General features: G+C 64.1%; 8 protein-coding genes across 8 annotated transcripts; 4 read left to right on the forward strand and 4 right to left on the reverse strand.

The window, feature by feature from the left end:
* Positions 1 to 405: 405 nt before the first annotated feature.
* DUSP23 (Dual specificity protein phosphatase 23) lies at positions 406 to 3062 on the forward strand (the record flags this gene model as incomplete). Its single annotated transcript, XM_062766731.1, has 2 exons — positions 406 to 954; positions 996 to 3062. The coding sequence occupies 2 exons, from the start codon at positions 406 to 408 to the stop codon at positions 3060 to 3062; spliced, it is 2616 nt and encodes an 871-aa protein (XP_062622715.1).
* Positions 3063 to 3254: 192 nt separating this feature from the next.
* Positions 3255 to 4655, forward strand: set5_1 (SET domain-containing protein 5; the record flags this gene model as incomplete). Its single annotated transcript, XM_062766732.1, has 3 exons — positions 3255 to 3655; positions 3696 to 4087; positions 4147 to 4655. 3 exons carry the CDS (start codon positions 3255 to 3257, stop codon positions 4653 to 4655), a joined length of 1302 nt encoding a protein of 433 aa, XP_062622716.1.
* A 505-nt stretch (positions 4656 to 5160) lies between these two features.
* On the forward strand, positions 5161 to 6835 carry set5_0 (SET domain-containing protein 5; the record flags this gene model as incomplete). Its single annotated transcript, XM_062766733.1, has 2 exons — positions 5161 to 6061; positions 6102 to 6835. The coding sequence occupies 2 exons, from the start codon at positions 5161 to 5163 to the stop codon at positions 6833 to 6835; spliced, it is 1635 nt and encodes a 544-aa protein (XP_062622717.1).
* A 34-nt stretch (positions 6836 to 6869) lies between these two features.
* On the reverse strand, positions 6870 to 8015 carry LOC62_01G000309 (uncharacterized protein). The gene is made up of 4 exons (XM_062766734.1): positions 7796 to 8015; positions 7732 to 7761; positions 7462 to 7612; positions 6870 to 7235 (listed from the first exon to the last, which is right to left on the reverse strand). The coding sequence occupies exons 1-4, from the start codon at positions 7844 to 7846 to the stop codon at positions 6901 to 6903; spliced, it is 567 nt and encodes a 188-aa protein (XP_062622718.1). The 5' UTR covers positions 7847 to 8015; the 3' UTR covers positions 6870 to 6900.
* A 608-nt stretch (positions 8016 to 8623) lies between these two features.
* bmt5 (25S rRNA (uridine-N(3))-methyltransferase) lies at positions 8624 to 9703 on the reverse strand (the record flags this gene model as incomplete). The annotated part of the gene is made up of 1 exon (XM_062766735.1): positions 8624 to 9703. The coding sequence occupies one exon, from the start codon at positions 9701 to 9703 to the stop codon at positions 8624 to 8626; it is 1080 nt and encodes a 359-aa protein (XP_062622719.1).
* Positions 9704 to 11133: 1430 nt separating this feature from the next.
* On the forward strand, positions 11134 to 13115 carry PDX1_0 (putative pyridoxal 5'-phosphate synthase subunit PDX1). Its single transcript, XM_062766736.1, has 6 exons — positions 11134 to 11560; positions 11761 to 11807; positions 11997 to 12119; positions 12213 to 12337; positions 12414 to 12697; positions 12748 to 13115. Exons 1-6 carry the CDS (start codon positions 11335 to 11337, stop codon positions 12924 to 12926), a joined length of 984 nt encoding a protein of 327 aa, XP_062622720.1. The 5' UTR covers positions 11134 to 11334; the 3' UTR covers positions 12927 to 13115.
* Positions 13116 to 13263: 148 nt separating this feature from the next.
* Positions 13264 to 17006, reverse strand: gap1 (GTPase-activating protein). Its single transcript, XM_062766737.1, has 6 exons — positions 15584 to 17006; positions 15325 to 15519; positions 14562 to 15215; positions 13788 to 14503; positions 13539 to 13743; positions 13264 to 13502 (listed from the first exon to the last, which is right to left on the reverse strand). The coding sequence occupies exons 1-6, from the start codon at positions 16262 to 16264 to the stop codon at positions 13482 to 13484; spliced, it is 2472 nt and encodes an 823-aa protein (XP_062622721.1). The 5' UTR covers positions 16265 to 17006; the 3' UTR covers positions 13264 to 13481.
* A 2977-nt stretch (positions 17007 to 19983) lies between these two features.
* Positions 19984 to 23744, reverse strand: lrs1 (Putative leucine--tRNA ligase, cytoplasmic). The gene is made up of 3 exons (XM_062766738.1): positions 23472 to 23744; positions 23088 to 23417; positions 19984 to 23031 (listed from the first exon to the last, which is right to left on the reverse strand). Exons 1-3 carry the CDS (start codon positions 23523 to 23525, stop codon positions 20071 to 20073), a joined length of 3345 nt encoding a protein of 1114 aa, XP_062622722.1. The 5' UTR covers positions 23526 to 23744; the 3' UTR covers positions 19984 to 20070.
* Between the last annotated feature and the right edge of the window lie 157 nt (positions 23745 to 23901).

Here is a 23901-nt window from a genome sequence, read left to right on the forward strand (position 1 = left end):
AGCATGCAGCATATAGTCTGAATCCCATGTCCCTTGCGGGGAATGTGAGACTGCGCCACCCGCCACAGGCTACCTTCCATACCCCACACTTCTGGCGCGACACGACAGATGCACAATGACTCGCAGATCACTGAACAAGCGAGTGGATGATGCATAGGCTGGATCCGGTGTGCTCGCTGCTGCTGCTCTACTCGATCACACTTAACATCCCTCGATGCCACCCACGGCTGCCACTCCCACAATGAGTCGTCACCTCGGAACCGAACCAACCGAACCGGTCATTTCGCACAATCAACCCCGCACGGCACCCACCCCCACCCCGTTCTTTAAAGCCCATCCCATGCACCCATCACATACGCCTAATAACAACACCCCTCCCCTCCCCGACGCAGCAGTGACAACACCATGCAGCTAGCCCCCCAGGGGCTCAGCGTGGCCGAGTACAAGGGCTGTCTCGCGCTCCTCGGGCCCAGTCTCCTCTCGGCATGTGAGCGCGCGAATGCGGCTGATGGTCGGGGATCGCACCAGCCAGGCACGGGACCAAGCAGCCTTCTTCTTCCCGAACAACAACAGCACGTTACGCTCGTCACCGCCGCCGAACGCAAGCGACACCGCATCCCGGTCGCTGGTGGCGGCGTCCCGACGCAGCCGACGCACCCCCCGCCACCACACCCCGCCGTATCCAACGTCTACGTGCTCTATCCCGCGCAGGAACGCCGGCGAGCGCGCTTCCTCACGGTCGTCTGGGCACATGGGGACGCGTGGCGCGCAGCCCACGGGCTCCCGAAGAAGGAGTACCACATCACCTTGAGCGCAGAGGACGACCACGGCGTCCCGAAGGGCGTGGGTGCGCTGGCCAGCGCGCATGGCGCCGATGTGGTGCTCGAGCAGCTCGCGAGCCTAGGCGAGACGGCGCTCGACCACGCCTCGCTCGCGTGCGATGACGCTTCCTTCGTGAGTGGATGCTTGTGGCAGTGGCCCAGCTGACCACCCAGCGCGCGCAGATCGCAGAGCGCATGGTTGCAGACTTCCCAGACTCGTACAAGGGCTATGCGCGGCTAGCCGAGGCAAGCCCCGACCCGAAGGTATCTGCGCTGTCGTACGCGTGTGTGGCGGCGCTCAACCCCGCACTGCTGGGCCGCGCCGCCACCCAGATCGCCAAGCTGCGCGACAGCGTGTCGTACGGCGCGGTGGTCACCGCCACCGAGCGCGACACGCTGCCTCCAGGCCTTGCCACCCACCTCCTCCAGCCGTGGCCGGCGGCGCTGGACGCCGAGCTCGCCCACGTCCTCTGGATGCATGGCACGGCGTCGCGCGAGCGCCAGATCTCCGCGGCGGGGTACGAGCTCCCGCGCTTCTTCTCGTGGCTGTACCCCGGGCGTGTAGCGGGCATGTCGACCCCGCGCCGCGCAGCCGACGTCGACGCGCTCGCCACAATGGGCTTCACGCACGTCCTCACCCTCACGGAGGAGACGCCGCTCGACGAGCAGTGGTTCCGCTTCGTGCTCGAGCACGTCTTCGTCCCTGTGCCCAACTACCATCCGCCGACAATCGCCGAGATGGACGCCATCTGGGGCATGGTCGTCGCTGGCGGCGTGTGGCTCGTGCACTGTGGCGGCGGCGTCGGGCGCGCCGGCACCGTGCTGGCGTGCCTCATTGCCATGCTCGGCACGGGGGACGAGGAGGGCGGGGAGGAGGTCGGCGTGAGCTCGACACCGCGGCTGGACGCCGGCACGGCCATCGCGCTCCTCCGGCGCGCTAGGCCCCGCTCCCTCGAGACGGCGCAGCAGGAGGCGTTTGTCGCCAGCTGGATCTCACACCGGTGGAAAGTGGTGCACGCGAGCGCCGCGCCGCTCGTGGAACCAGTCACCCTGCTCGGCGTCGAGGGCGACGCTCGCGCACCCATCACTGCGCTTTTCCTCATCGGCCGGCCGGGGTCAGGCAAGTCGTGGCTCGCTGCTGCGCTGGCCAAGCGGCGCGGGCCCAAGGAGACGGTCGTCATCTCGCAGGACGAGGCGGGCTCGAGGGCCTTCTGCGAGACGCAGCTGTCGCGGGCGGGCAACCTACCGCCCGACACTCTGGTCATCCTCGACAGGTGTAACCCGTCCCGCGTGGACCGGAGGGCCTGGCTCAGCCTCCTGTCAGGGAGGCCTTGCGTGGCGGTGTACTTTGACTATCCGGCCGCGCTGTGCAAGCAGCGGCTCGATGCTCGGCTCGACCACCCGACACTGCGCGCAGGGCGCGGCGGGAACGCGCTTGCCCAGATGGACAGGGAGATGGAGGCACCGACGCTCGACGAGGGCTGGTACTCCATCCTCACCATTGCCAGCTTCCCCGCCGCCCGCCAAGCAGTGCAGCATATTACACCCGACCCCCCGCTGCTCAAGTTTCCTCGCACGCCGCACCTGCTCAACCTGGGCGCGAGCACGGCCGACGACGTTGTGCTGGGCGACTTTGAGGAGCTCACCGGCAACCTGACGATCGAGGAGAAGATTGACGGCGCAAACATGGGCATCAGCCTCGACTTCAACGGCGTGATTCGAACCCAGAACCGCAGCCACTGGGTCTCGTCGGCCGACCATGCGCAGTTCAAGCCGCTCGACAGCTGGGTCGCAGCACACGAGGATGCGCTGCGCCGTATCCTCGGTGCCGACGCGCAGTTTCCAGAGCGGTTCATCCTGTATGGCGAGTGGGCGGTTGCGCGCCACTCGATCGCGTACTCTGCTCTGCCCGGCGCGTTCATCGCGTTCGACCTGTACGACCGTCTCGAGGCGCGCTTTCTCTCGCGAGGCGCCTTGACCCGCGTCCTCGCCGGCTCTGATATCCCTCAGGTCCCCCTCATTGCTGAGACGACGCGGGTGACCCGCGCCGAGGTGCTCGAGCTCGTACAGCGCACGAGTGCGTTCACCGACGGCCGCGTGGAAGGAGTGTACGTCCGCACCGAGGACGACGAGCGCCGATACACGGTAGGCAGGGGCAAGGTCGTGCGCGGCGACTTTATCGCCGGCAACGAGCACTGGACAAGAGGCCCGCTCGTGCTCAATAGATTTGCTAGAGACTAGACTTGTTGTGTGTATACTGTTAGAGTGGCGTGGGGGCGGGGTGGCGTGCGGTGTGGGGGTGCGGGGGGTGGGGGGGGTGCATGTTTGGTTCCAGCCGCGCCGCGCACCGTACTCACCCAGTCACTCAACCTACACTCACCACACCACGCACTCATCCTCTTCCTCTTCCTTTCCTCCTCATCACTCAACGAAATGACCAACGACGAGCTCGGCCTCGAGCGCAAGCCTACGCCCTCCCAGCTCGCTCCCCAGATCCCCCTGCCGTCGTTCCACGGCGCAAGGATCATAGTGGGCAAGAACGGCGAGCGCGGCCCTAGGCGCTGGCACCTCGCTTCGTCGCCGTCGCCGCCGCCTTCCTCGGACATGGCGGCGACGTACGCGCCGGGGCTGCACATGCTCTCAACCCAGCACCACACCAAGCAAGCACCTGTGGCGAAGCGTCTCCGCGCCGAGCCTCCCCGGCCCAACGCGCACAAGCGCCCCGCCGACTCGGACGAGCTCACCACGCCGCCCGAGCGCCGCGTGTGGCCGCTCACGCAGCACGCTATTGCGCGTCACAACGCCGAGGCGACCAAGGAAGCCGAGCCAGTGAGGTGGGTCGCTTATCCTTGTTCTCGGCTCTGACCCGCCCAGCGCGCCGCCGCAGGCTACGCCTGCCTGGGTCATCAAGCCCAGCAAGACCGGCCTGGGGATGTACGCCACCGCGACGCTCTACGCGACCGACACCATCCTCTCCGAGGACCCGCTGCTCATGACGCGCCGCGGCGCGACGCCAGGCGACGTGCGCGCGCAGCTCCGCTTCGCGCCGTCGGAGAACTGGCTCGAGCTGCTCAACCTGTGCGTCGGGGCCGGCGACGGCGAGCCGCGCGCGGCGATCGAGTGCCTGCTCGACACGAACGGCATCCCGTGCGCGAGCGAGGACGGCGATAACCCCCCCTACGGCATCTTCAAGGCTGCGTCGCGCATCAACCACTCGTGTACGCCGAACGCGGGGTGGTACTGGTGCAGCGTGAAGAAGACTTTACGTGGGTCGCATGCGTTGGCACAATATGAGCCGCTTGCGCTAACGCACTCTTGCCCCCAGTCGTCGTCGCGTACCGCAAGATCAGGAAGGGCGAGGAGATCACCGCGAGCTACCTCCCGCCCGAGGCGCTCTGTGCCTCGCGCGCGGAGCGGCGCGAGCGTATCCAGCTGGGCTTCGGCTTCGAGTGCGCGTGCGCTGCGTGCGGCGTCACGTCGTCCAAGGACTCGGACCTGCAGCGTGCCGTCATCGCCCGTGTGCTAGCCGCGGGGAAGTACATGGACCCGTGGGTGTCGGGGCACTTGACCTCGGTGAGCCACGCAAAGGCCGCCATCGCGGCCATGCGTGCCGAGGCGCTGTGGCCCGTCGCCGCCGAGCTGCGCATGCTCGAGTACTACGTGCACGCTGCGTGGCGCGAGGACGCGCACGCCGAGGAGGCGGCGAAGAATGCGCTTGCCGCGCTCGCGGCCGTGCGCGGCTGGCGCGCCGCGAGAAAGCACTTTGTCGCGCAGTTCGTCAAGGACGTGACGTGCTGGGCTAGCTACGGGGTGTGCAAGTCCGCGCCGAAGTGAAGCGGCGGGAGTGTGGCGGCGCCACGAAGTTGGCTGCCGCATGCCGAATGCATGTCATAAGTTTACCACGCCGGCGGAGGGGCGCAACGCACGGGCGGACACTGATCGGCGGGGAAACCCGCTGTAGGCGGCAGGCAGGCATGACGTGGGGGAGAGCACGCGTGCCGCGCCGGTCGGGCTGGCTTGTTGTACGCCGGTATCGTCAGCCCAGCGACGCACCATTGTACGTCTGACCTCGACGCGTCGCGGTCCAGCATGCAATGCACGCACAATCAACCCCCGAGCACCGCACCCCCGCACATGCTTTGTCTCGCGTGATGCACAAAGAACAAGGTGGGTGAGTCACAAAGGACGCCACGCCTAGGTGGTGAGGGGGCGCATTGTTGACCGTGCGCGTCATGTTGTGCCATTTCACGCGCCCGCCTTCCTTCTCGCCTTGATTTCCCCGCCTTCCTTCCTCGTCTGACTTTCACTTTCTCTCTCTCACGCAACTCAAACAAACAACATGGCACTCAAGCGCGTCCGCCGCCGCGACCCAGACTCACCCGCTTCCTCTCCCGGCCCCGGCTCCGACGAGGGCAGCTACTTCGAGCTCACCGGCGGCGCCGCCGAGATCGAGTGCACCGGGCGGAAATCGCCGCCCCGCGACACTACACAACCGCCGCCTGCCAAGCGCCGCTGGACAGGCTCAGGCCCAACCCCGACGCCGGCACCGATACCGGCACCCAAGCACCCTCCCTACGAGCTCTTCTGGACTGGCGCGCCGCGCGCTGGCATGAAACCACCACCACAACCTGCCCCGACGCCCGCTGCAGCCCCCGCGCCAGCCCCATACCCCACCCCGCGGCCGACGGCGTCGCCGTCGTCTTCCCCCGCCACGCTGCCTTCCTCCGACCTTCCTTCCTTCGGCGAGGGATCACACGTCGGCCCAGCACCACCGTCCCCGCCGAGCATGGCCAACGACGAGGACGCCCCCGTCATACCCCCCGACCCCGACGACTTACCGCCTCGCTTACCTTGCCGAGGCCACGGCCTACGCGCCACTCGCAAGATCAAGCGGGGCACCGTGATCGTCTCAGAGCGCCCGTTCATCCAGATCAGGTACCCGATAAACGACGACGCCGTGAGGGCGGCATTCAACGCGCTCCCCGACGACGACAAGATCGAGTTCCTGTCCTTCTCGGCCGTCGCGAAGGAAGGCGAGGAGCTCCTCGTGTTCCAGGACATCTTTGACACCAACTCGCTGCCGTGCACCGCAACTGATGAGCGCGACAAGCTCCTGATGGGCGAGGCGAGCGACGACGAGGCGGAGCACCGGGCCGGCATGTTCAAAACCATTTGCCGCACCAACCATTCCTGTGCGCCGAATGCGGAATACCAATGGGTTGAAGGGCGGAAAGACCTCAGTGAGTGCGGGGCGGGGCAGTGGCAGTCGGCTGACGTCAGTTCTCTACGCTCTCGCCACCATCCAGGAGGGCGAGGAGATCACGGCGTCGTATCTTTGCGTCCTGCGGCAAGAGACCTTACTCCCGCACGCCGAGCGGCGCGCGCTCATCAAGCAGCGGCTCCTCTTCGACTGCCGGTGCGACGTGTGCTCGCTCAGCCCAGAACAGATCAAGGAGCTGGACGCGGTGTACACCCACGCGCGGGAGCGGCTGAGACGGTGGGAGCAGCTGTCGAGCCAGGACTATGTGGCCAACAACGTCGCCGAGACGGAGCGCACGATCCGCGTGCTCAAAGAGAAGCGCCAGTTCACCTTCCTGAACGACGCGTACGACGCGCTGTTCTACACGCACGCCGTATGGGGGCGCGAGGCCGAGGCGCGTGACGCCGCGCGGCACGGGCTCGCCGAGCTCAGAGTCAAGCTTGGCGCCGAGGCCAGGGACTGGCCCGTGGCCTCGTGGGCAGAAGACCCGAAATCACACGAGGACTGGGACCTCGCGAACCGCGAGCCGCCGAGCGTACGTGCGCCGTCGTTGGGCCCACTGACTCAACATCAGAGCGGCGAAAGCCGCACTCAGGACGACGGCGAGTGGGAGGGGTCCGACGACGAGGAAGACTCGGCCGACGAGCGCAGCCAGCGCGCGATCCGCAAGCGCCTGCAGGCCAAGGAGCTCAAGGACCGTCAGCGGCAGGAGCGTGCCGCGCGGCGCCGCGGCGGCGGCCGGGCGCAGCATTAGTAGACATCAGTGTAGCAACATCAGTTCCGTACAGCCAAGTGCCATGCTACATCGTGCAGGTGCGCCTACTTCTCCTCCTTGCTGGCCAGCGCGCGCTCAACAGCAGCCGCGATGCCCTGTGCCTCTGCGTCCGCGAGCGCGGCAGCCGTCGCGGTGGAATGGTATCGCGCGTCGGTGAGCTTGGCGACAAAGCTCGCCTCCGTGTCCTCGCATGCGTCGGCGGCGTCGAGCGCAGCGACGAGGTTGGCGTGCCGCTCGGCCTCCTCCTTCGCCTTGCGCCACTTGCGGATCTCGCCCTCGGTCGCGATGATGCCCTTTAGCGCGAGCGCGTTGCGCGCTTCTCGCCGGATGGCGTTCTCGACCATGCGCTGGTCTTGTTCGTATTTGAGGAGGTAGTCGTCTGCACCGAGCACCGAGCACCGAGCGTCAGCGAGGTGCGAGGTGTGTGCGTGGGTGGGCGTGACGCCGACGCCGAGCGCAGCGGGGCGGGACGCAGGGAGCTTGGGCTGCAAGCGACGAGCAGCGGCGGCGGCCGCCGCCGCCGCCGCCGACGGCATCGCACCCCGCCCAGCCTCACCTCCCAGCTTCACCGCCCCCGCTCGCTCGCTGCGCTCGCGACCACTCACCAGCCCCAACGACCAATCCAAAGATAGTAAAGCTGCTCAGCAAGAACGCTTTCAGCGCCCACGTCTGCTTCCTGAACCCGGGGGAAAAGTGGTGCGCGGCGCCGATGACCAGTGTGCCGACTACGGTCCAGCGGGCGGCGCCCTGCACACACTAGCGTCAGCGAGTGCGGCGTGGGGAGCACCGCGCCAGTGCGGTCGGCGCGGGCAGAAGCACAGCGGAGGCCCCGCCGGCCGCTCGCTGCGCTTGCTCGCGGCTCGCGGCTCACTCACCTCCAACCCGCCCTTCAACTGCAGCTCATACTGCCCTTGTCAGCGAGCCCACGCCCCCACCCACCGCCTGCTGCTGGTGCGCGAGCCTCCGTCCGCGGTCGCTGCTGTCGCCCATGGTGGTGTGTGGTGTGGTTGTGAGGTTGGTGTCGGGCTGAGCCCGCTTCTTGCGGTTCTGGGGGTGAGGCCTGCCGGTGGGTGCGGAGAGCTCCGGTGGAGGTTGCCACGCGACCTGAGCCGAGGAGTGGCGGGTTGCGCTGCGGTGGTGCTTGGCGTCATCAACGCGCACGGTGCTTTGGGCTGCGTAGCGGCGTCAAGGCCGAGGGTTAGATAAGGACATTGGCGCTGGTGTGACCCGCGCGACTATACATTCCAGCAAGCACAGCCACGAGATCTGTGTCTGCTCCACTTTCTTCCACCCACACACACACGACGATGCCACCCCCACAGACCCCGTTCGCCGCCCCGTCCCGCGCCCACTCGTTCGGCGGCGTGACCTACCTCTTCAGCAGCACCAGCGCGCCGACGCCGCCCCCGCCGCCACCTGCGCCGCGCGACACCGAGGTGGTTCGCGGGCCTGGGTGGCGGCCAGCGCCAGCGGCGGACTACCGACGGCCGCCGCCTCCCCCTCCGCCGCCTGACACGGCGCGGTCGAGCATCGGTAGTTCCGCCTATGCTGCCGCCTACGATGCGCTCGGTGATCCGCGCGGGGTTTGGTAGTGCGCATAAGCTTGTGGTGCTTCGCTGACCCGCAGACCCGCAGACCAGATTCTCTTGCCTGAGGAGCCCGGCAGCGATCGCGGCCTTATAATTACCGAGAGACACTGCTCTCGCCCGCCAGGTTTACTGTAGCATAGTCGATGTACATGTCTAATGTGTGCTCCCCCCACACCCCCTACTCCTCCTCGGGCCCGTCCCAGCACGCAAACTCCCACGTCCTGGCCTTGCCAACGCGCCCAACAATCTCCTCGTTGTTGGCCTTGCTAAGGCCCTCGCGCCAGCCGATTGTCCGGCGGTGCGCGTACCCCGGCCAGGCGGAGGGCACGAACTCGAACGAGCGGAGGAGGCGGTAGCGGGGCTGCGGCTTGCGGCTGTCGGTCTGCGCAGGCGGGGGCTTGGTGGCCAGGCGCTGGAGCTCCCAGCGCGTGTACGGCTCCTGGTTGAGCAGCGTGACGAGGAACGAGCCCTGGCGGAGGGGCGGGGTAAAGCTCGCGGCGACGGGCGTCGCCTTGTCCTCGTCGTCGCCCTCAATGTCGGGCAGCTCGCCCTCGTCATCCGACGGCGGGCTGGGCGCACGCACTCGCGGCGGGCGGTTGTTCTTGCCGCGCAGCTGGACGACGACCTTCTTCTTCCCCTTCTTGACCGGCATGGGGAACGACGAGGGCCCCTCAGTCAACAGGGGCCACACGCTCGCGAGCGCGCGCAGCAGGAGCACCTGGTTATCCCGCACGTTGCGGTCCTGGTCGGTGATGCCCGAGCCCGCGTGGGGGAAGTTGAAGACGACGCGCGACCACCTCCGGCCCTTGCCGACGACCTTGTGCGCGCGGTCGAGCGCACCGGCGTCGACGTTGAACGCGACACGGGATCCGGCCTTCCGGAGCGCGGCGACGTGCGCCGCGGCGTCCGGGTACTTCTCGTATGTCTCCTCCTCCGAGTCGAAGGCGGTCGCGCAGACGAGGTGGGCGGGGTGCCCGCGGCCGACGACGAGCGCGTGCGCAAACGAGAAGTTGGCCTCGCCGAGGAGGAGCACCGTGTCGTCCCGCGCGAAGGGTATTGTTGCTTCGCCGCTCTCGCCGGCACGCTCGCGCTGCTCGCGCAGCTGGCGCTGCTTCTTGAGTGCCTTGCGCTCGGGGAGGGCGATCTTGGACGCAGCCGCCTTGACCTTGGCTGCCGCGGCCGCCTTGGCCTGCTTGGCCGCGTAGGCCGTGTTCGCCTGGTGTCCTGCGAGCGAGGCGCGGAGTCGTCCCTTTGCCATTTGTGCGTGGGTGGGGGTGCAAGTCGAGATGGATCAGGCTCAAGTGGAGGTTGGCAGAACTTCACTCGGTCGTGCGGGGCACACTTCCGGCGTCGAGGTTGAGGCGCCAAACATTTTGGTCCCGTCGACAAGGTGGGTGGTGGTGGGTTTGGTGGAGGGGAGATGGTTATCAGCGGGCACAGGGGGTGGAGGGGGGGGGACGTTTGGGTAAGGCGGCTTCACAGCCGAGGAGCGACCGCGAGACTCAGAGTGAAGCAAGGAGCCGCGAAGGCGACGCCGACGCCGAGGCAGACGGCGCGGCACTGCGCACACCGCCCTGCTTACACCCAACCTGCTTGATAATATCGTCCAGCAGCCCCGACGCAAGCAACCCGACGCAACATGTAAGCGACGGCAACCGGGGTCGTCTGACTCGGCGTCTCCGCACGTGAGTGAGTTCTCGGCGCTCCCTCGCTTGCTTGGCCTTGGCTTCGATGGACAAAGTGCGACCCAGACAGTGGTAATTGCAGGTACAAGCGCGGCAGTATCATGTGCGTGCCAGAGATACCATACCGGGCGCAGCACGCCGGTTGACCGAAAACAGCGTCGCTTGCGCCTGTCGTCAGAGTCCGAAGTCTGCACCACTCGGTAGTCGGCAAGCTCCCGCCGATGGCAGCGGCGAGACGGAAGGACACGGCCGAGTCATCGGCTATCTGCGAGCCCCCGGGGGCAGCGGCGAGCGAGCGAGCGAGCACGCATGCATGCACGCACCGTGCGTTTGTTTGGTTTGGTTTGGGAAGAGCTGCTCGCGAGGTTGGAAACACGGACTCTGGATATTTCGAAGAGTGATTGCGATTTACTTAATAGGCTGGCTAAGCGCGCGCGTGTCGAGTCGACACGGCGCAGCGTGCGCGCTGTGGCCGCGCCGCGTTGCCGGAACGACGCTGCTGTCGGGGTCTTGTTCGCGTCCTGGCTCTCATACTGGCTGCTGCTGCCCCTCATGCATGACCCCTGAGGCCATGTGCTTGTCCTCGCATCTGACGAATGGGGCCTGCAGCGAGCACCTGTTTGCGGTGCGGGGTCGCCTGGGTTGCCTGGCAGTCGCCTCCACTGCGCCAAGCACTTTTGCAAGATCTCGTGGCTCCTGGACGGACGGGTGGATTGGAAAACGGCATTAGTCGTCTTTTATCGCCGCGCGACGGCAAGCCTGGCAGCACCGTGTCTTGCTCCCCCGACTTTGGTAGCAACGACGAGTCGATAGAGAACGAGAACGCAGCGGTCATAGCTGCTGCACGAGTATGCATAGGAGCGAGCAGGGCGACGACGACGGCGACGACGAGGGCGATGGGAGAGGGATTACGTCGCGGCGTGGGTTCCTACCTGCCTGCGTCGCTGGATTTTTCCGGCCCGAGTCATACCACCACCAAGTGTCCAGCTGCCAGCCAGCCAGCCAGGGCTCTGCCTGATTCCATCCACCTTGCTCCGTACCCCACCCCACCCTGGCCAGCAGCTGCTGCCTTATAACCCACACCCCTCGGCTACTCGTGGCCTCTTGACTTTTCCAACCCTTCCAACCGCTTCCTCGGCTGCACACATCGTCGCACCAAACTCCACCTTCTCTCACCCTCTCCATCACCACCACTAGCCCCACAATGTCCTCCGAGCCTACCATCGTCGGCGCCCCCGCTGCCGCTAACGGCGCTTCGACCCCCTCGTTCCCCGCCCGCTCCGCTGGCACCGCCGCGGCCGGCACGCCCAACTTTGGCGTCAAGTCGGGCCTCGCCTCGATGCTCAAGGGCGGTGTCATCATGGACGTCATGAACGTCGAGCAGGCCAAGATTGCCGAGGAGGCCGGCGCCTGCGCCGTCATGGCTCTTGGTGAGTAGCAGCAGCGGCGGCAGCGGTAGTAGCAGGCGAGCCGACGGGATCCGATGGTCACGCCGAGTGCGGTGCGCTTCGCTGCGATGCGATGCGATGCCACTGGCACCCGGCGGCATCGTTGGAAATCACCCCCGCATGCTCGCAGCCCGTGCGCGCGCCACGCTTGGCATGTAGTGGCCAGTGCTGACTTTGCGCAGAGCGTATCCCCGCCAACATCCGTCGCGACGGTGGTGTCGCCCGCATGGTGAGTAAGGAGTGATGAGTCGGTCAGAGGGACGGAGGGGCAAGGCGGGCAGAGACCGAGCAGTGACCGACCGAATGCGTGGCGCCGGCGACGGCGACACCGGTGACTGCCCGGTGGCTCCGCTCCGCCCTAGCGGCCCTCCCGAACCCCGCAGTCGTCCCGAACGCTGAACTCTGCTGACCCCCCAAGTCCGACCCCGGCATGATCAAGGAGATCATCAACGCCGTCTCGATCCCCGTCATGGCCAAGTGCCGTATCGGCCACACTGTCGAGGCCCAGATCCTCCAGGCCGTCGGCGTCGACTACATTGACGTGAGTGAGGGGAGAGCGCAGCGGCATGCAAGCCGCAGCAGCTCGGACCTCCGCCGCCACACGCCTGGGACGGCCAACTGACATCCCCCGCAGGAGTCCGAGGTCCTCACCATGGCCGACGACCAGCACCACATCGGCAAGCACGCCTTCAAGGTCCCCTTCGTCTGTGGCTGCAAGAACCTCGGCGAGGCTCTCCGCCGTATCTCCGAGGGTGCTGCGTGAGTCGAGGTGTGGAGTGGCAGCTTGATAGCACCTCTGGCTGTCCTCTCTCCCGCACCTGCTAACACCCCCCAGTATGATCCGCACCAAGGGTGAGGCCGGCACCGGCGACGTCGTCGAGGCCGTCAAGCACCAGCGCGCCGTCATGGCCGACATCCGCCGCGCCGCCGCCATGTCGGACGACGAGCTCTACGCCTTCGCCAAGGAGATCCAGGCTCCCTACCACCTCCTCAAGGAGACTGCCCGCCTCAAGCGTCTCCCCGTCGTCTCGTTCGCCGCCGGTGGTGTCGCCACCCCCGCTGACGCTGCTCTCATGATGCAGCTCGGCTGCGACGGTGTCTTCGTCGGCTCGGGTATCTGTAAGTGCCGAACCACTCGCTATCTTCTTGTTTGTCTGACACACGCCCAGTCCTCTCGGGCGACCCCGCCAAGCGTGCCCGCGCCATCGTCCAGGCCGTCACCCACTACAACAACCCCCAGGTTCTTGCCGAGATCTCGGAGAACCTCGGCGAGGCCATGGTCGGTATCTCGGTCAAGGACGAGGTCAAGACCGGCAAGGAGACTGCCTACTCGCAGCGCGGCAACTAAGGGGCAGTAGTAGTGGGGCCTCGTCTCCCGCGTCTCGTTCCTCGGTTTCTCGCATTTCCTCTCATTTCACCACACACACACTAAAACTACCGCCCGGTCACACACTCTTTGCCGCCTCAACGCGGGCCGGCCGGCGCCGCGGGCGCGCATACTGTATCAGAAGGATAGGATGCACGTTGTTGAAGAGCACGGCTTGGATGTGGGGTAGGGGAGTCGGGGTGGGTGTGGCAGCTGAAGGTGGATGTGTGGCGGGTGTCAGTGAACCGAGTTTGGCGACGACTGTCTTGACTTCGCCATCATGGTGACAGCTTTGGCGCTTCACCCTCCCCCGCCCCGGCCATTTAATGACGAGTACATGTCGCGACCATGCGCGCAGCGCGCCGCATCTACCACAGCAACAGAGAATACGGACGCGGCCGAGAGTAGTTTTAATCGACCTAGGAGGGTATAGGGGGTATCAAGGTGCCACTGGGCTGGGAATACGACAATTGGGTGACGGGTGATAGGGAGGCCAGAAACAACCGGGATCGGGATACGGGGGAGGGAAGAGGATGGTTACTTGCGCTTCGCAAAGAGCTGCGGGGTTAGCTGTGCTCGACTCTCTCAACCCACCTTGTTGAAGAGTGCCAACACCTTGGGCACGTTGAGCTGGACATACTCGAGGTCGAGCGTCGCGTCATTGTCTTTTTGCTTCTCAAGCAGGTCGTCGATCTTGAGGTCCATCTCGAGAATGGGCTTCTCGCGCCCCTTGAAGTGAAGCGCGATGAGGAAGGTCCCAGGCGTGGGGGATGCAATGTTGAAGAAGATGTTTGCGCGCCTGGGGCGTTAGTTGGGTGCTACACAGTACTATCATCAACTCACCTGTTCTCCGGCACGTTGCTCTCCATGATAATTCCCTCCTTCTCAAACTGAGAGTGCGTAAAGCGGTACGGGCCGAGCGACTGGGCGCGGCCGAGCTTTCTCTCCTTGCCGTTGACGCTGACGACGCCCACACCGCCGGACCCCTTGTCCTTGGACATCATCATGCGTGAGTTGACGAGGTAGGCCTTGTACTGCTCAATCTGTGACCGGAGGTAGTTGTTGTGGTCGCAGATGGTGCGATACACGGCCTCGAGGGAGCGGGTCTCGAGAATGACCTTTTCGCGGGCGTTACCGAGGTGGACCATCTCCATCGACACTTCGTCCTGTAGGATCTTGTAGTGGTCACCCTTGTCAACAACGCCGGCAGCCTCGAGCTCGGAGAGCAGGTTCTGGACCTTGATACCACGGCGGACGAGCACGGGGTCCTTGGACGTGGCGGCGCGCTCTGCCAATGCTGGCAGGTCGATGGGTCTTCTGTCGGCGAGCTGGGGCATGGAACGCAGCAGCTGGACAAAGATGGACTTTGTTTCCATAAAGTGCAGGTCGTTTTGCGTGACACTGTCTGACACGAGTGCAGTCGACAGGTCCTGAATGGGCGTCTCCCATCGTGAGTAGAGGGACAACTGGAAGCTCTTGTTCTCTGCACGCGGTACTTGGGCTGGGGCGGGTCCGAGCTCGTCCAGGAGCACGCGCAAATGATGACGGTCATTGAGTGACTGTACGAGGTTAGTCACGGCCCGTGTAACGCCAGCGCACGCCAGGCACATCACTTACCAAGGTGTCAATGTGATGCTGGAACAGGGCGTGTGTGTTGTAGAGCTCGTTCAGGGTGATCGAGATGGAGAGGTCCTTCTTGGTCAGGGCCATGTACTGGTCCATCTCGAGCGACTCGTAAAAGTCGCCGACCTCGCAGAGGTTGTTGAGGAACTGGTTGATGGTCGTCTTGTTCTGCTCGACAAAGGGGTTGAGCGACATCATGTACTCCTCCTTGGAGTAACTTGGCTTGTTAGCCAAGTTTTGGAGCATTTTTGCGATTAATGTCAACGTTCTTCGGGGGTGTCTGGCGGGAGTCTCGGTGACAAGCATGTAGGCCTGTGGAGTGACAATGGACGGGTTGATGAAACGGAGGAAGAAGAAGCCGCCGATGAGCGAGCACATGGACGCGTCTGTCGCGTCGGGGTACTTTCGTCTGGTGAGAGATCGAATCTGCTTGCAGATCCAGCGGATACCATAGGGCACGAGTTCGATCGAGTCCATGATGGTTGCCAGGAAGGTGTCTGCAATCTCCATGAGCATTGTCAGACGAGGCTGGATAATGGCCTGGACGTCGACATTGGCGGCCGCCACCTCGGCGGGGACACCACGCGGCAGCGACGGGGGGAGGGCGCCCGTGTCCTCCTCGATCTGCTGGATCATTTGCTCGTACACCTGGTAGGCGTTAGCACTGGCCGCTGGGACAAGGCAACCGAAGTGAGGAATGCGGCCCGTGCTTTGAGGGTGGCGCACCCGCCACTTTCAGCGCGCTGGCTCTTCTTACCTTGAGTGGGTTGATCTCGAGGTTGAGATCCTTGTGCGCAATGAGCGAGTTGATCCGCTCCGACAGGACGTCCTTCAAGTAGGCCTGACCTGGCCCTCGGCGCGTGTAGGTGGTCATCATGCGGGAGACGGGGGTGTTGGCACGGAGGAGGGATCCAAACTCGGTGGTGCTCTCAAACTGCGCAGCAAGGACGCTCTGGGGCACGCGGTGTCAGTGTCGTGTGATGTGCGCGCCCGCCAAAACCAGTTTGCCGACTCACTTGGAACATTGTGAGCAGCAGGTGCTCTTCACGCTGCTCGTACTGGTTTCCGTACAGCGTGAACATGACGGTCTGCAGGAGCGTGTCGATTTCCGTTAAGGATACCAAGCGACACAATGAAGCAACGTGCCGTGGTTCCGACTGGAGGAGGAAAAAGAGGTTGCTGTATTGTGATAGCTTGCGCGAGTCTGGGAAGGCTCCACCCTCCTCGTTGACGTCCTCGAGCGTCTCCTGTACTTGACGCTTTTCATCTGCGGCGATGCGGTTCTGGATGAGCAGGCCGATGCGCGAGTCGAGGTATCGGACGTCTCGTTCGAGAACAAAGTTCTTCTTGCTCTGGCTACTGATACGCGTCTTGAGGTCGCGGAGGCGCTTTTGGGCGCGGGCAAGCTCGTCTTCGACCTCGACGTCCTGCTCGGCCGCGAGCGAGTACATGGCGTTGACGCTGTAGCGGTTTGTCATCCTGTTGGTTATTCTCCTGGTGGGTGAGCCTGCCCCCGAGCCCGAAGGATCGGCGCCAGGCGCGCCTGCCGACGTTGCAGGCCGCCCGCCGGCGCCTTTGGGGGCGACGGCACCGATGGCAATGGTCGAAGGGAGTGAGGGGGTCGAGGATGTCGCGGCGCCGAGCGTGCCGAGCGGCGAGAGGGGCGTGCCCGGAGCGGTCATGGTTAGCGCGGCCATCGATGAGCGCCAGAGGCAGCGCTAAGTGTTGGACGGCGGTGGCGGGGTTGAGTGATGAAGTTGGGGATGGATGTGTGTGGTGGTGCGATGGCGGCAAGAGTAACACGACACGTGTGGGCGAGTGTGTGTGTGTGTGTTCAGTGCGCGCTGGCTTCTCTGCTGGCTGCTGGCTTGGAGAATGTTAAAGGCGTGCAGGCGTGTGCGGAGGAGCGTCGCCGTTGTGAGGCCCTTGTGCCCAGCAAGTCTCGTGCGTGGGGGGGAGGGAAAAGGAAATGAGCAGGGTTTTGCGTGTGCGCCGAGGGGCTCGAGCACAGCGGGCGGAGGGCTCGGGCTCGCGCGTGCGGCGTTGTTGCTTTTACAAGCTGCGGCGGCGGCGGCGAGGTGCGGACTCGCAGCAGCAGTTAGGTGCGAGCGAGCGGGGGCGCGGGGGCGGCCGAGCGCACGCGACGGAGTCCGCTGCGGCGTGCTACTAGCAGCTCCGGGTGTGGGGGTTTGGCGGATGCCGGCGGAGGCTGTGGTGTGCCCTGGCGCCGTGTGTGGGGGTGGGCGCGGCGCGGCGCGTAGGTTGAGTGATGGGAGTGGTGGTGGTGTGGACAACGACGACGAGGGCGATGAAAGACGACGAGACCGAGTTGACAAAGAGATGAATTGAGTAGAGCCGCGCTGCCGTCGTGTGGGTCGCGCGTGTCTGGGCTGGCTGGCGCCTGGCTACAAAGCTGCTACAAGGGGTCGCGCAATGATGTTTCAACACCTAAAGAAACTAGTACGACGAGCGACGACGACGACAGCGGCATGCCAGAGTGTCAGTGCCAGATCTGGCCAGCAAGCTCAACCTACATATGCTGCATGCTGCATGGCTCTCTCTCTCGACTCGGCACACGCTCATTCCAACGCCGTCGCCGTCTTCACCGCTCGCCATCACAACAACACACGATTCCGCCGGCGTCTGACCGCTGCGGCGACTGCATATGGGCCCAGGTCTCGGCGCTCACTGCTCCTTGCCTGCTGCCCCAGCGTGCTGCGTGCAAAAACGTAAGGTTGGGTGGTATCCAGGCAGCGTCGTTGCTGGGCCGGCTGGGTCCTAGTCGACGCGGCCAGGCGGAGCATGATATTTTCCCAAAGAGGCAACTATCGTCAGGGTTCAAGTCTTCCCATTAGAAGCGTCGATAGCCCCTTAAAGTGGTCGCCCAGTCCTTGTTCCATCAGCGACTGCCTCTGCACTGTGCACCCTGGGCTGGCTGCAGGCAAGTGGCACCAGTGGCAGCAGCAGTAGCCGCGACGACCACCACGACCCACCACTGCACCCGGCGGCGCTAACATGAAAGGCTCATGTACGGCATGCCGTGAGACAGCGAGTCACCTCTTCATAGACGTCGTCGCGCATGAGCATGACTGACTGCCATGCACACAAACAAACAACACCGACTTGCATCTTGACGCCAGCGGCCCATACCGCCATTGTCCAAGCCGCACGGCTCAGAACATCCGACCGACGACAGGCCGCGACCAGCACGCCGCGGAACGGGACTCCCGCCCCCGCTAAACATAATCGCTTCCATCATTACCGGGGGCCATGGACGCGCTTGCGAGCGCAGCGAGCAAGCGCCAGGCAGCCAGATCCCGCCCGCTTGCATGTGCATGTGCGTGGCAAGGTGACAAACCCACCCACCGGCACCGCCCGGCTGCCGATCCGCCGCAAACAAGCAAGGCTGAGAGGTGGGCACGGCGTGATCGTTACAGGGGTGCAGGGGATGATGCAAGGGGCTGTTGCTACATATACGCGACGACACGACGCGACGCGACGGCGAGACGCGCCGGCGGCGTCCACTGCTGACTGACCACGGCGCATCGGACATGCCATGCACCTTTGTGCCCTGTCGCTGCACACTGCCGAACGAGCGGCCGGCCGATAGTACCTCGGCGCCTCTGGACTGCCACACCTGGTAATGAAGGGCACGGTAGCCCGCTGTCGTCCGCCGAAGACACACCACAGACGGAGAGGAGAGGACAAGATACCCTCCATCCGTCAGAGAGAGGGGGCAGAGGCTGCGCGAGACCATCACGCAGTGGCAGCAGAGGCTACTGCCACCCATACCACTCACTACCACCGCACCACCACCACTGCCACACTACCACACTACCACACTACCACACTACCACACTACCACACTACCACACTACCACACTACCACACTACCACACTACCACACTACCACACTACCACACTACCACACTACCACCCTACCACCGCCACAGCCACGGACAGGCATGCAGGCAGCGGTACTGCCCGACGAGCCGCGCCACGGGGCCGCGACTGCCCCGTGCGCCGCGCCCTCCTTACACCCCTGGAGAACGAGAACAGCGAGCCACGTACAAAGGGAGAGGTTGCTCCCCCCCCCCCTCGCGACTGCTGCAACGGATAGATACCCCGAACGCTAATGCATACGGCATGCTGTCAAGTGGCGTGGCGTGGCCTCCTACTTCTTGGACCTAGGGCAGGGGGTTAGTATGATCTCGAGGCCGCCGCAACGTGGTGGCGTGGCACACGACCACCGGCCACAACTCACTTCTTGATGCCAGCACCGCCCATGGGGCCCTTGCCGGCAGCTGTGTGTGTCAGCAGTGTTCCAGCTTGCGCAGTCGCCACACGAAACAACAAAGGTCGACATCTTAACAGGCACCGAAGGCGCCGCAACCACGCCGCCGTGCCGTGCCGTGGTGGCAGCCGATCTGACGGCACGACCTCATACGAGTGGAGCTTTGCAGAGGCCCTCGGGCTGCTCAGCAGCACAAGCACACGGCCAGTAGACAAATTACCAATGCACAGTGGCACTTGTGGCAACGCCTCAACCCTTCGTCCTTCGTCCTTCGTCCTCCTCATCCCTCCGCCCTCTCCGCGTCCCTCGGTGTCCTCCTCGTCACCGACACGATCAACACACCTCCGCAAGGCCACAAGACATGCACACAGAGTGCCCCTGTGCGCCCTCACGCCGTTGCAACTCCGCCAAGCCACATCTCTCCAACCGACCACCAAAACGCCCCACAACACCCCCAAACCCCCGTCAAGCCCACTCACCCTTCGCAGCGGCAGCCTTGAGCTCAGCAGCGTCCTTCTTGAGCTTCTCGCGCAGAGCGAGATCGTCATCGTCTAACTCTTTCTTGTCCTTCTTGGGAGCCTGTAGAAGTGATGTAAGATGAGGTGTGGGAGTTGTGAGAGGTCGAGGAGGAGGTCCGGGGGTTGGGGCGGGCGGAAATGGAAAGTGCCACATTGCGGTCGGTGGGGGTGTGTAGGCGGGGCGGCGGGGGCGGAGAGGGGTGCAGGAGTTCCCGTGAGCAGCGTGTAGAGCAGGTGTAGCGACCGTATAGAGAGCAGAGAGGAGCAGCGTCAGCGCGGACCACATGCCGACGAGGACAAGGAGGACTCACCTTGAGCGGCTTGGCTTCGCCCGGCGTCAGTACACCGTTACCACGTCCTTCGCTACGCATACGCACCCTTTCCACCTGCACGTTAGCCCCATCTGTCGCAGCATGCGTACGCACCTTGACGTCCACCCATGTTGATGTTGTTGTTGTTATCGAGATCGACGAGCAGGTGCCCGCAGAAAAGTGCAGGTGTTTTGCGCGCTCACGTCGCTGCTTTCCCACGGTCGTCGCGAGTGGAACCCCTTGACATGAGGCACTTGAGCTGTCTTGTGCACCCCCAGCACCCCCACGCCCACTCAATCCTACACCCCGTGCATGCGCTCTAATAATATGACACGCTCGCACACAGCTGCTGCGCTTCTACAGATAACACATCCTATCCCTCAAGCCTCGACGTTCCAGAACTGAACAGCAGGTGTTCCTGGCTCTGATGCCTCGGTCTTGTCAAGAGCCCAGCCGTCCGACTCGCCGTTGGCGGCAATGTGCGCCTTGGCGTCGGCGACAGACACAACATCCACGTCGGTGTACTTGAGAGCCACCTTGATGTACGGGACGAGCGACTTGAGGGCGTCAATCTCGGAGAAGGGGAGCGAACGGCCAAAGGCGCGCTTGCCCTGGGTCTGGACCTTCTTCTTGAAGACCTGGACGAAAGGCATGGCCTTCTTGTCCTTGCTCAGGCCGGCGTCGGCGAGCGCCTGGCGCATCTTGGCCTCGTCGAGCGACTGGGTCGACTCGTCCCATGCAGTCTGGACGACCTCGACACACTGGTTCTGCCACTCAGGGAACTCGGTGGCAACGTAGATGCGGGCAGCCTTGGGCTTGGAGGGGTCAAAGACGACAGCAGGACCCTTGCCCTTGCCCTTCCTGCGCGAGAGCTGGGCCTCGGCGGCACGGAGGTTGTCAACGACGGCACGAATGTACTCGAGCTCCTCGAGGACGACGTGGTCGACAGGGGCGGAAGGCTTGGGGAAGGGAGCGTTCTGGACCGAGCCAGACTCGCCGAGAATGTTGCGCCAAATGTCCTCGGAGAAGTGGGGGGTGATGGGGGTGAGGAGGAGGGCGTTGTTCTTGATCCACGAGAAGACGAGGTCGCGGTGCATGCCCTTGCCGCCGTTGTGGGGCTCCGAGATGAGACGGTACCAGTTACGGGCGTTCTCAAAGTCGTAGAGGCCGAGCTTGAGGGCGTCCTTGAACTCCATCTTCTCGTACGCGGCGTAGGCCTTCTCAACGAGAGCGTCGATCTCGGTCTGGAACTGACGGTCAAACTCGTTGAACTCGCCAGTGCGGAGCTGGCTGGCAGTCTCCTTCATCTCCTTGGCCCAGAGCGAGGCAGTGTGGAGACGGAGAATGGCAGCGTTGGCGACAGTCTCCTCAAAGTTGGCGTCGGTGATGTCGTCACCGGCGTCAGCAAGGGTGAGACGGACAGCGTCCGAACCGAAGCGCTCGGTAGCCTCCTTCATGGTAAGGAAGTTGCCGGTCGACTTGGACATCTTCTTGCCGTTGAGCATGAGGTGACCGTTGGCACGGACAGCACGAGGCCAGTGCTTCTCGGGGAAGATGGCAGCGTGGTTGTAGATCCAGAAGGTAAGGTGGTTGGGGATAAGGTCCTTGCCCGACGAACGGAGGTCGAGAGGGTAGAAGTACTGGAACGAGTACTTGAGGTGGGCGGCCTTCTCCTGGCTGACCTTGGAGTCGGCGGGGTACTCGCCGTCAGCGAGGACGTACTCCCACATGGCGTCGGTCATGTCCTCGGGGGTGATGCCGAGGGGGCCGACCTTGCCCCAACGGTCCTCGTGGAGGAGGTTGGCGACAGTGTAGTACGACATGTAGATGGTCGAGTCGGAGAGCGACTCGACGAGGAACTGGGGGTCCCAGGGGAGCTTGGAGCCAAGACCGTACGAACGAGCGCAAGCCCACTGGTTGAGCCAGTCGAGAACGGCGTTGAAGTTGTTGCGGGTCTCACCAACAAAGGTGTTCATGCGCTCAAGGAGGCGCTCGGCCTTGACCTTCCACTCGGCCTCTCCGTAGTCGAGGTACCACTGGTTGACAAGGGCGACAACACACACGTCGGCGGAGCGCGAGATGACCTCGCTCTCGGGCTCGGCGTAGGCAACAGCGACGTTGGCGGCGATCATCTGGTCGCGGACCTTGGGCTTGGCCTCCTGGACCGTAAGGCCCTTGAAGTCACCAATGGTCATGACACCGTTGTAGAAGCCCTCCTTGTAGGCCAGCTCCTTGGCCTCGGCGAGCTGCTTGGTGTCCTTCTGCGACTGAATCTTGAGCTCAGTGACGAGGGTAGGAGCCGACATCTCGCCGTACTTGGGAGTAGAGAGGACGGGGATGGGGTCAACGGCGGCCCACTCGGGCTGGATCTTGTAGTGCTCAGCCTTCTTGCGGAGGTCCATGAGAGTGCGGTAGTCGTCAGGCGAGTCGGAGGGAACCGAGGTGACGACACCAGTACCCTTGGTGGCAAGGACACCGTCCATGGGGAGGACGTAGACCTCCTTGACGATACCGAACGCGGGCTCGACCTTGGAGCCGACAACCTCGTCGCCCTTGAGCGAGGCAACCTTCTTGTACTCGCCCTCGGGCTTGTCAAAGATGCCCTGGAAGGCCATGTTGCGAGCAGCACGGTCGGTGACGAGCCAGAGCTCCGAGTCGTTGGCCTCGTAGAGACCGTAGTCGAGGTTGGTGCCGACGAACATGTTGGTCTGGCCGTACATGGTCTCGGGACGGAGGGTGGCAGCGACGAGGTAGACAGTCTTGCCGCCGACAGCCTGCTGGATGTCCTTGGGCGCGTTGGGTCCCCACTCGAGGAGCTTGCTCTTGACGGCAGTGTACTCCTGAGGGTTGACGGCCTCACCGCTCTGACGGTCGTGGTCCATGCAGGGCTGGCCGTCCTTGGGCGAGTAGATGGTGTAACGCTTGCCATACTTGATGCGGCCCTGGTCGTGGAGCTTGTTCATCTGCCAGCGGACAAACGAGTCGTAGTAGAGGTTGGCAGGGGTGGTGAGGAACTGCCTGCGCCAGTCGACACGGGCACCGAGAGCCGAGAGGTCCTCCTTGGCGATAGGAGGGAAGTACTCGAGCCAGTGGTGGGGCTCGGCGAACTGCTTGATCTCCTCACGGGGGACACCAATGAGCTCCATGATCTGGAACTGGTAGCTCAGGCCAGTCGACTTGGCGTTGAGCTTGCCTTTCTTCGCCTTTGCGGGGTCGGTGGAGGCAGCCGCCTTGCCGGCCGCGGGTGCGGGGGTAGGCTCCGGCTCCTCGGTAGGCTCCTTGAAGTTGGCAAAGTCCTCTCCAAACATCTCCATCTCACGGATGAGCTTGTCGGCAGAGGCCTGGCAGAAACAGTCAGCTGTCACCCGCTCAATGCCACGGGCGAGTGCTTGCTTACCTTGATGGGCATACCAGTGGCATGGTAGCCAACGGGGAAAAGGACGCGCTTTCCGCGCATGCGCTCAAAGCCCGAAGCGAACTCAATCTTCGAGATGGTGAAAGCGTGACCAAGGTGGAGCGAGCCGTTCATGTACGCGTACGGGAAGGTGCCGAACCACTTGGGGTGCTTCTCCTGGACCTCCTCCATGGAGAGGCCCTTGGCGAAGAAGTCGGCGTACGACGAGACACCCTCGGGGAGGGGTGCGGGCTCGGTCTCAAAGATCTTGTCTTTGGCCCAGGCCTCCTGCGCGCTCTTCTCGAGGGTAATGAGGTAGTCACGCTTGTCGGTCTGTGACAAACGTCAGTTTGGCACTTTGGACGGCGGGCACGGGTGGTCACTCACCTTCTCCATGGTGACGACCGGCGCGGGCGCCTCGTTCTTGGCGGGGGCAGACATGGTGAAGGGTCGCGAGTAGGTTTTGGAAGGAGGGTATGCAGTAGTCGAGGACAGTTGTAACAGCCGGGTAGAGATTACAGTAGCCGCTGTCCTCAGGTGGAAGGGGGTAGAGTGGTGAGCGAGCAGCGCGCGGCGGTAGACGGGGGCTGCGGGTATCGTGATGATAAAAGCCAGGACACCTCTGGCTCTTTGTTTTGAAGTGGAGAGAGTAAAGGGAGGTGAGTTGAGAGTGGCAATGAAGGAGTTGGACGCTGTCGAGCCTGTCTCACCCAGGCCACCAGGCCACACTACTCTCCGAGTCAGAAAAGAGCAGTCAGTTCCAAGGTCCGACTTTCAGATCGGCGCCAAAAAATGACGTGGATTAGGCTCCGCCACT

The sequence above is a fragment of the Vanrija pseudolonga genome, chromosome 1 (genome assembly GCF_020906515.1).
Source record: "Vanrija pseudolonga chromosome 1, complete sequence".
Classification (NCBI taxonomy): domain Eukaryota; kingdom Fungi; phylum Basidiomycota; class Tremellomycetes; order Trichosporonales; family Trichosporonaceae; genus Vanrija; species Vanrija pseudolonga.

Bases quoted from the DNA above. Each gene is read 5' to 3' on its own strand.
- lrs1 (XM_062766738.1), bottom strand. From the start codon at position 23,525: ATGTCTGCCCCCGCCAAGAACGAGGCGCCCGCGCCGGTCGTCACCATG. The intron at 23,418-23,471 runs GTGAGTGACCAC...CGTTTGTCACAG, and splicing joins CGGTCGTCACCATGGAGAAG to ACCGACAAGCGTGACTACCT. The intron at 23,032-23,087 runs GTAAGCAAGCAC...TGTTTCTGCCAG, and splicing joins CCACTGGTATGCCCATCAAG to GCCTCTGCCGACAAGCTCAT.
- PDX1_0 (XM_062766736.1), top strand. From the start codon at position 11,335: ATGTCCTCCGAGCCTACCATCGTCGGCGCCCCCGCTGCCGCTAACGGC. The intron at 11,561-11,760 runs GTGAGTAGCAGC...GACTTTGCGCAG, and splicing joins CTGCGCCGTCATGGCTCTTG to AGCGTATCCCCGCCAACATC. The intron at 12,338-12,413 runs GTGAGTCGAGGT...AACACCCCCCAG, and splicing joins CGTATCTCCGAGGGTGCTGC to TATGATCCGCACCAAGGGTG.
- LOC62_01G000309 (XM_062766734.1), bottom strand. From the start codon at position 7,846: ATGGGCGACAGCAGCGACCGCGGACGGAGGCTCGCGCACCAGCAGCAG. The intron at 7,762-7,795 runs GTGGGTGGGGGC...TGACAAGGGCAG, and splicing joins TCGCGCACCAGCAGCAGGCG to TATGAGCTGCAGTTGAAGGG. The intron at 7,613-7,731 runs GTGAGTGAGCCG...CGCTGACGCTAG, and splicing joins AGTTGAAGGGCGGGTTGGAG to TGTGTGCAGGGCGCCGCCCG.
- gap1 (XM_062766737.1), bottom strand. From the start codon at position 16,264: ATGGCCGCGCTAACCATGACCGCTCCGGGCACGCCCCTCTCGCCGCTC. The intron at 15,520-15,583 runs GTGAGTCGGCAA...CGCGTGCCCCAG, and splicing joins TGCTGCTCACAATGTTCCAA to AGCGTCCTTGCTGCGCAGTT. The intron at 15,216-15,324 runs GTAAGAAGAGCC...AACGCCTACCAG, and splicing joins TCGAGATCAACCCACTCAAG to GTGTACGAGCAAATGATCCA.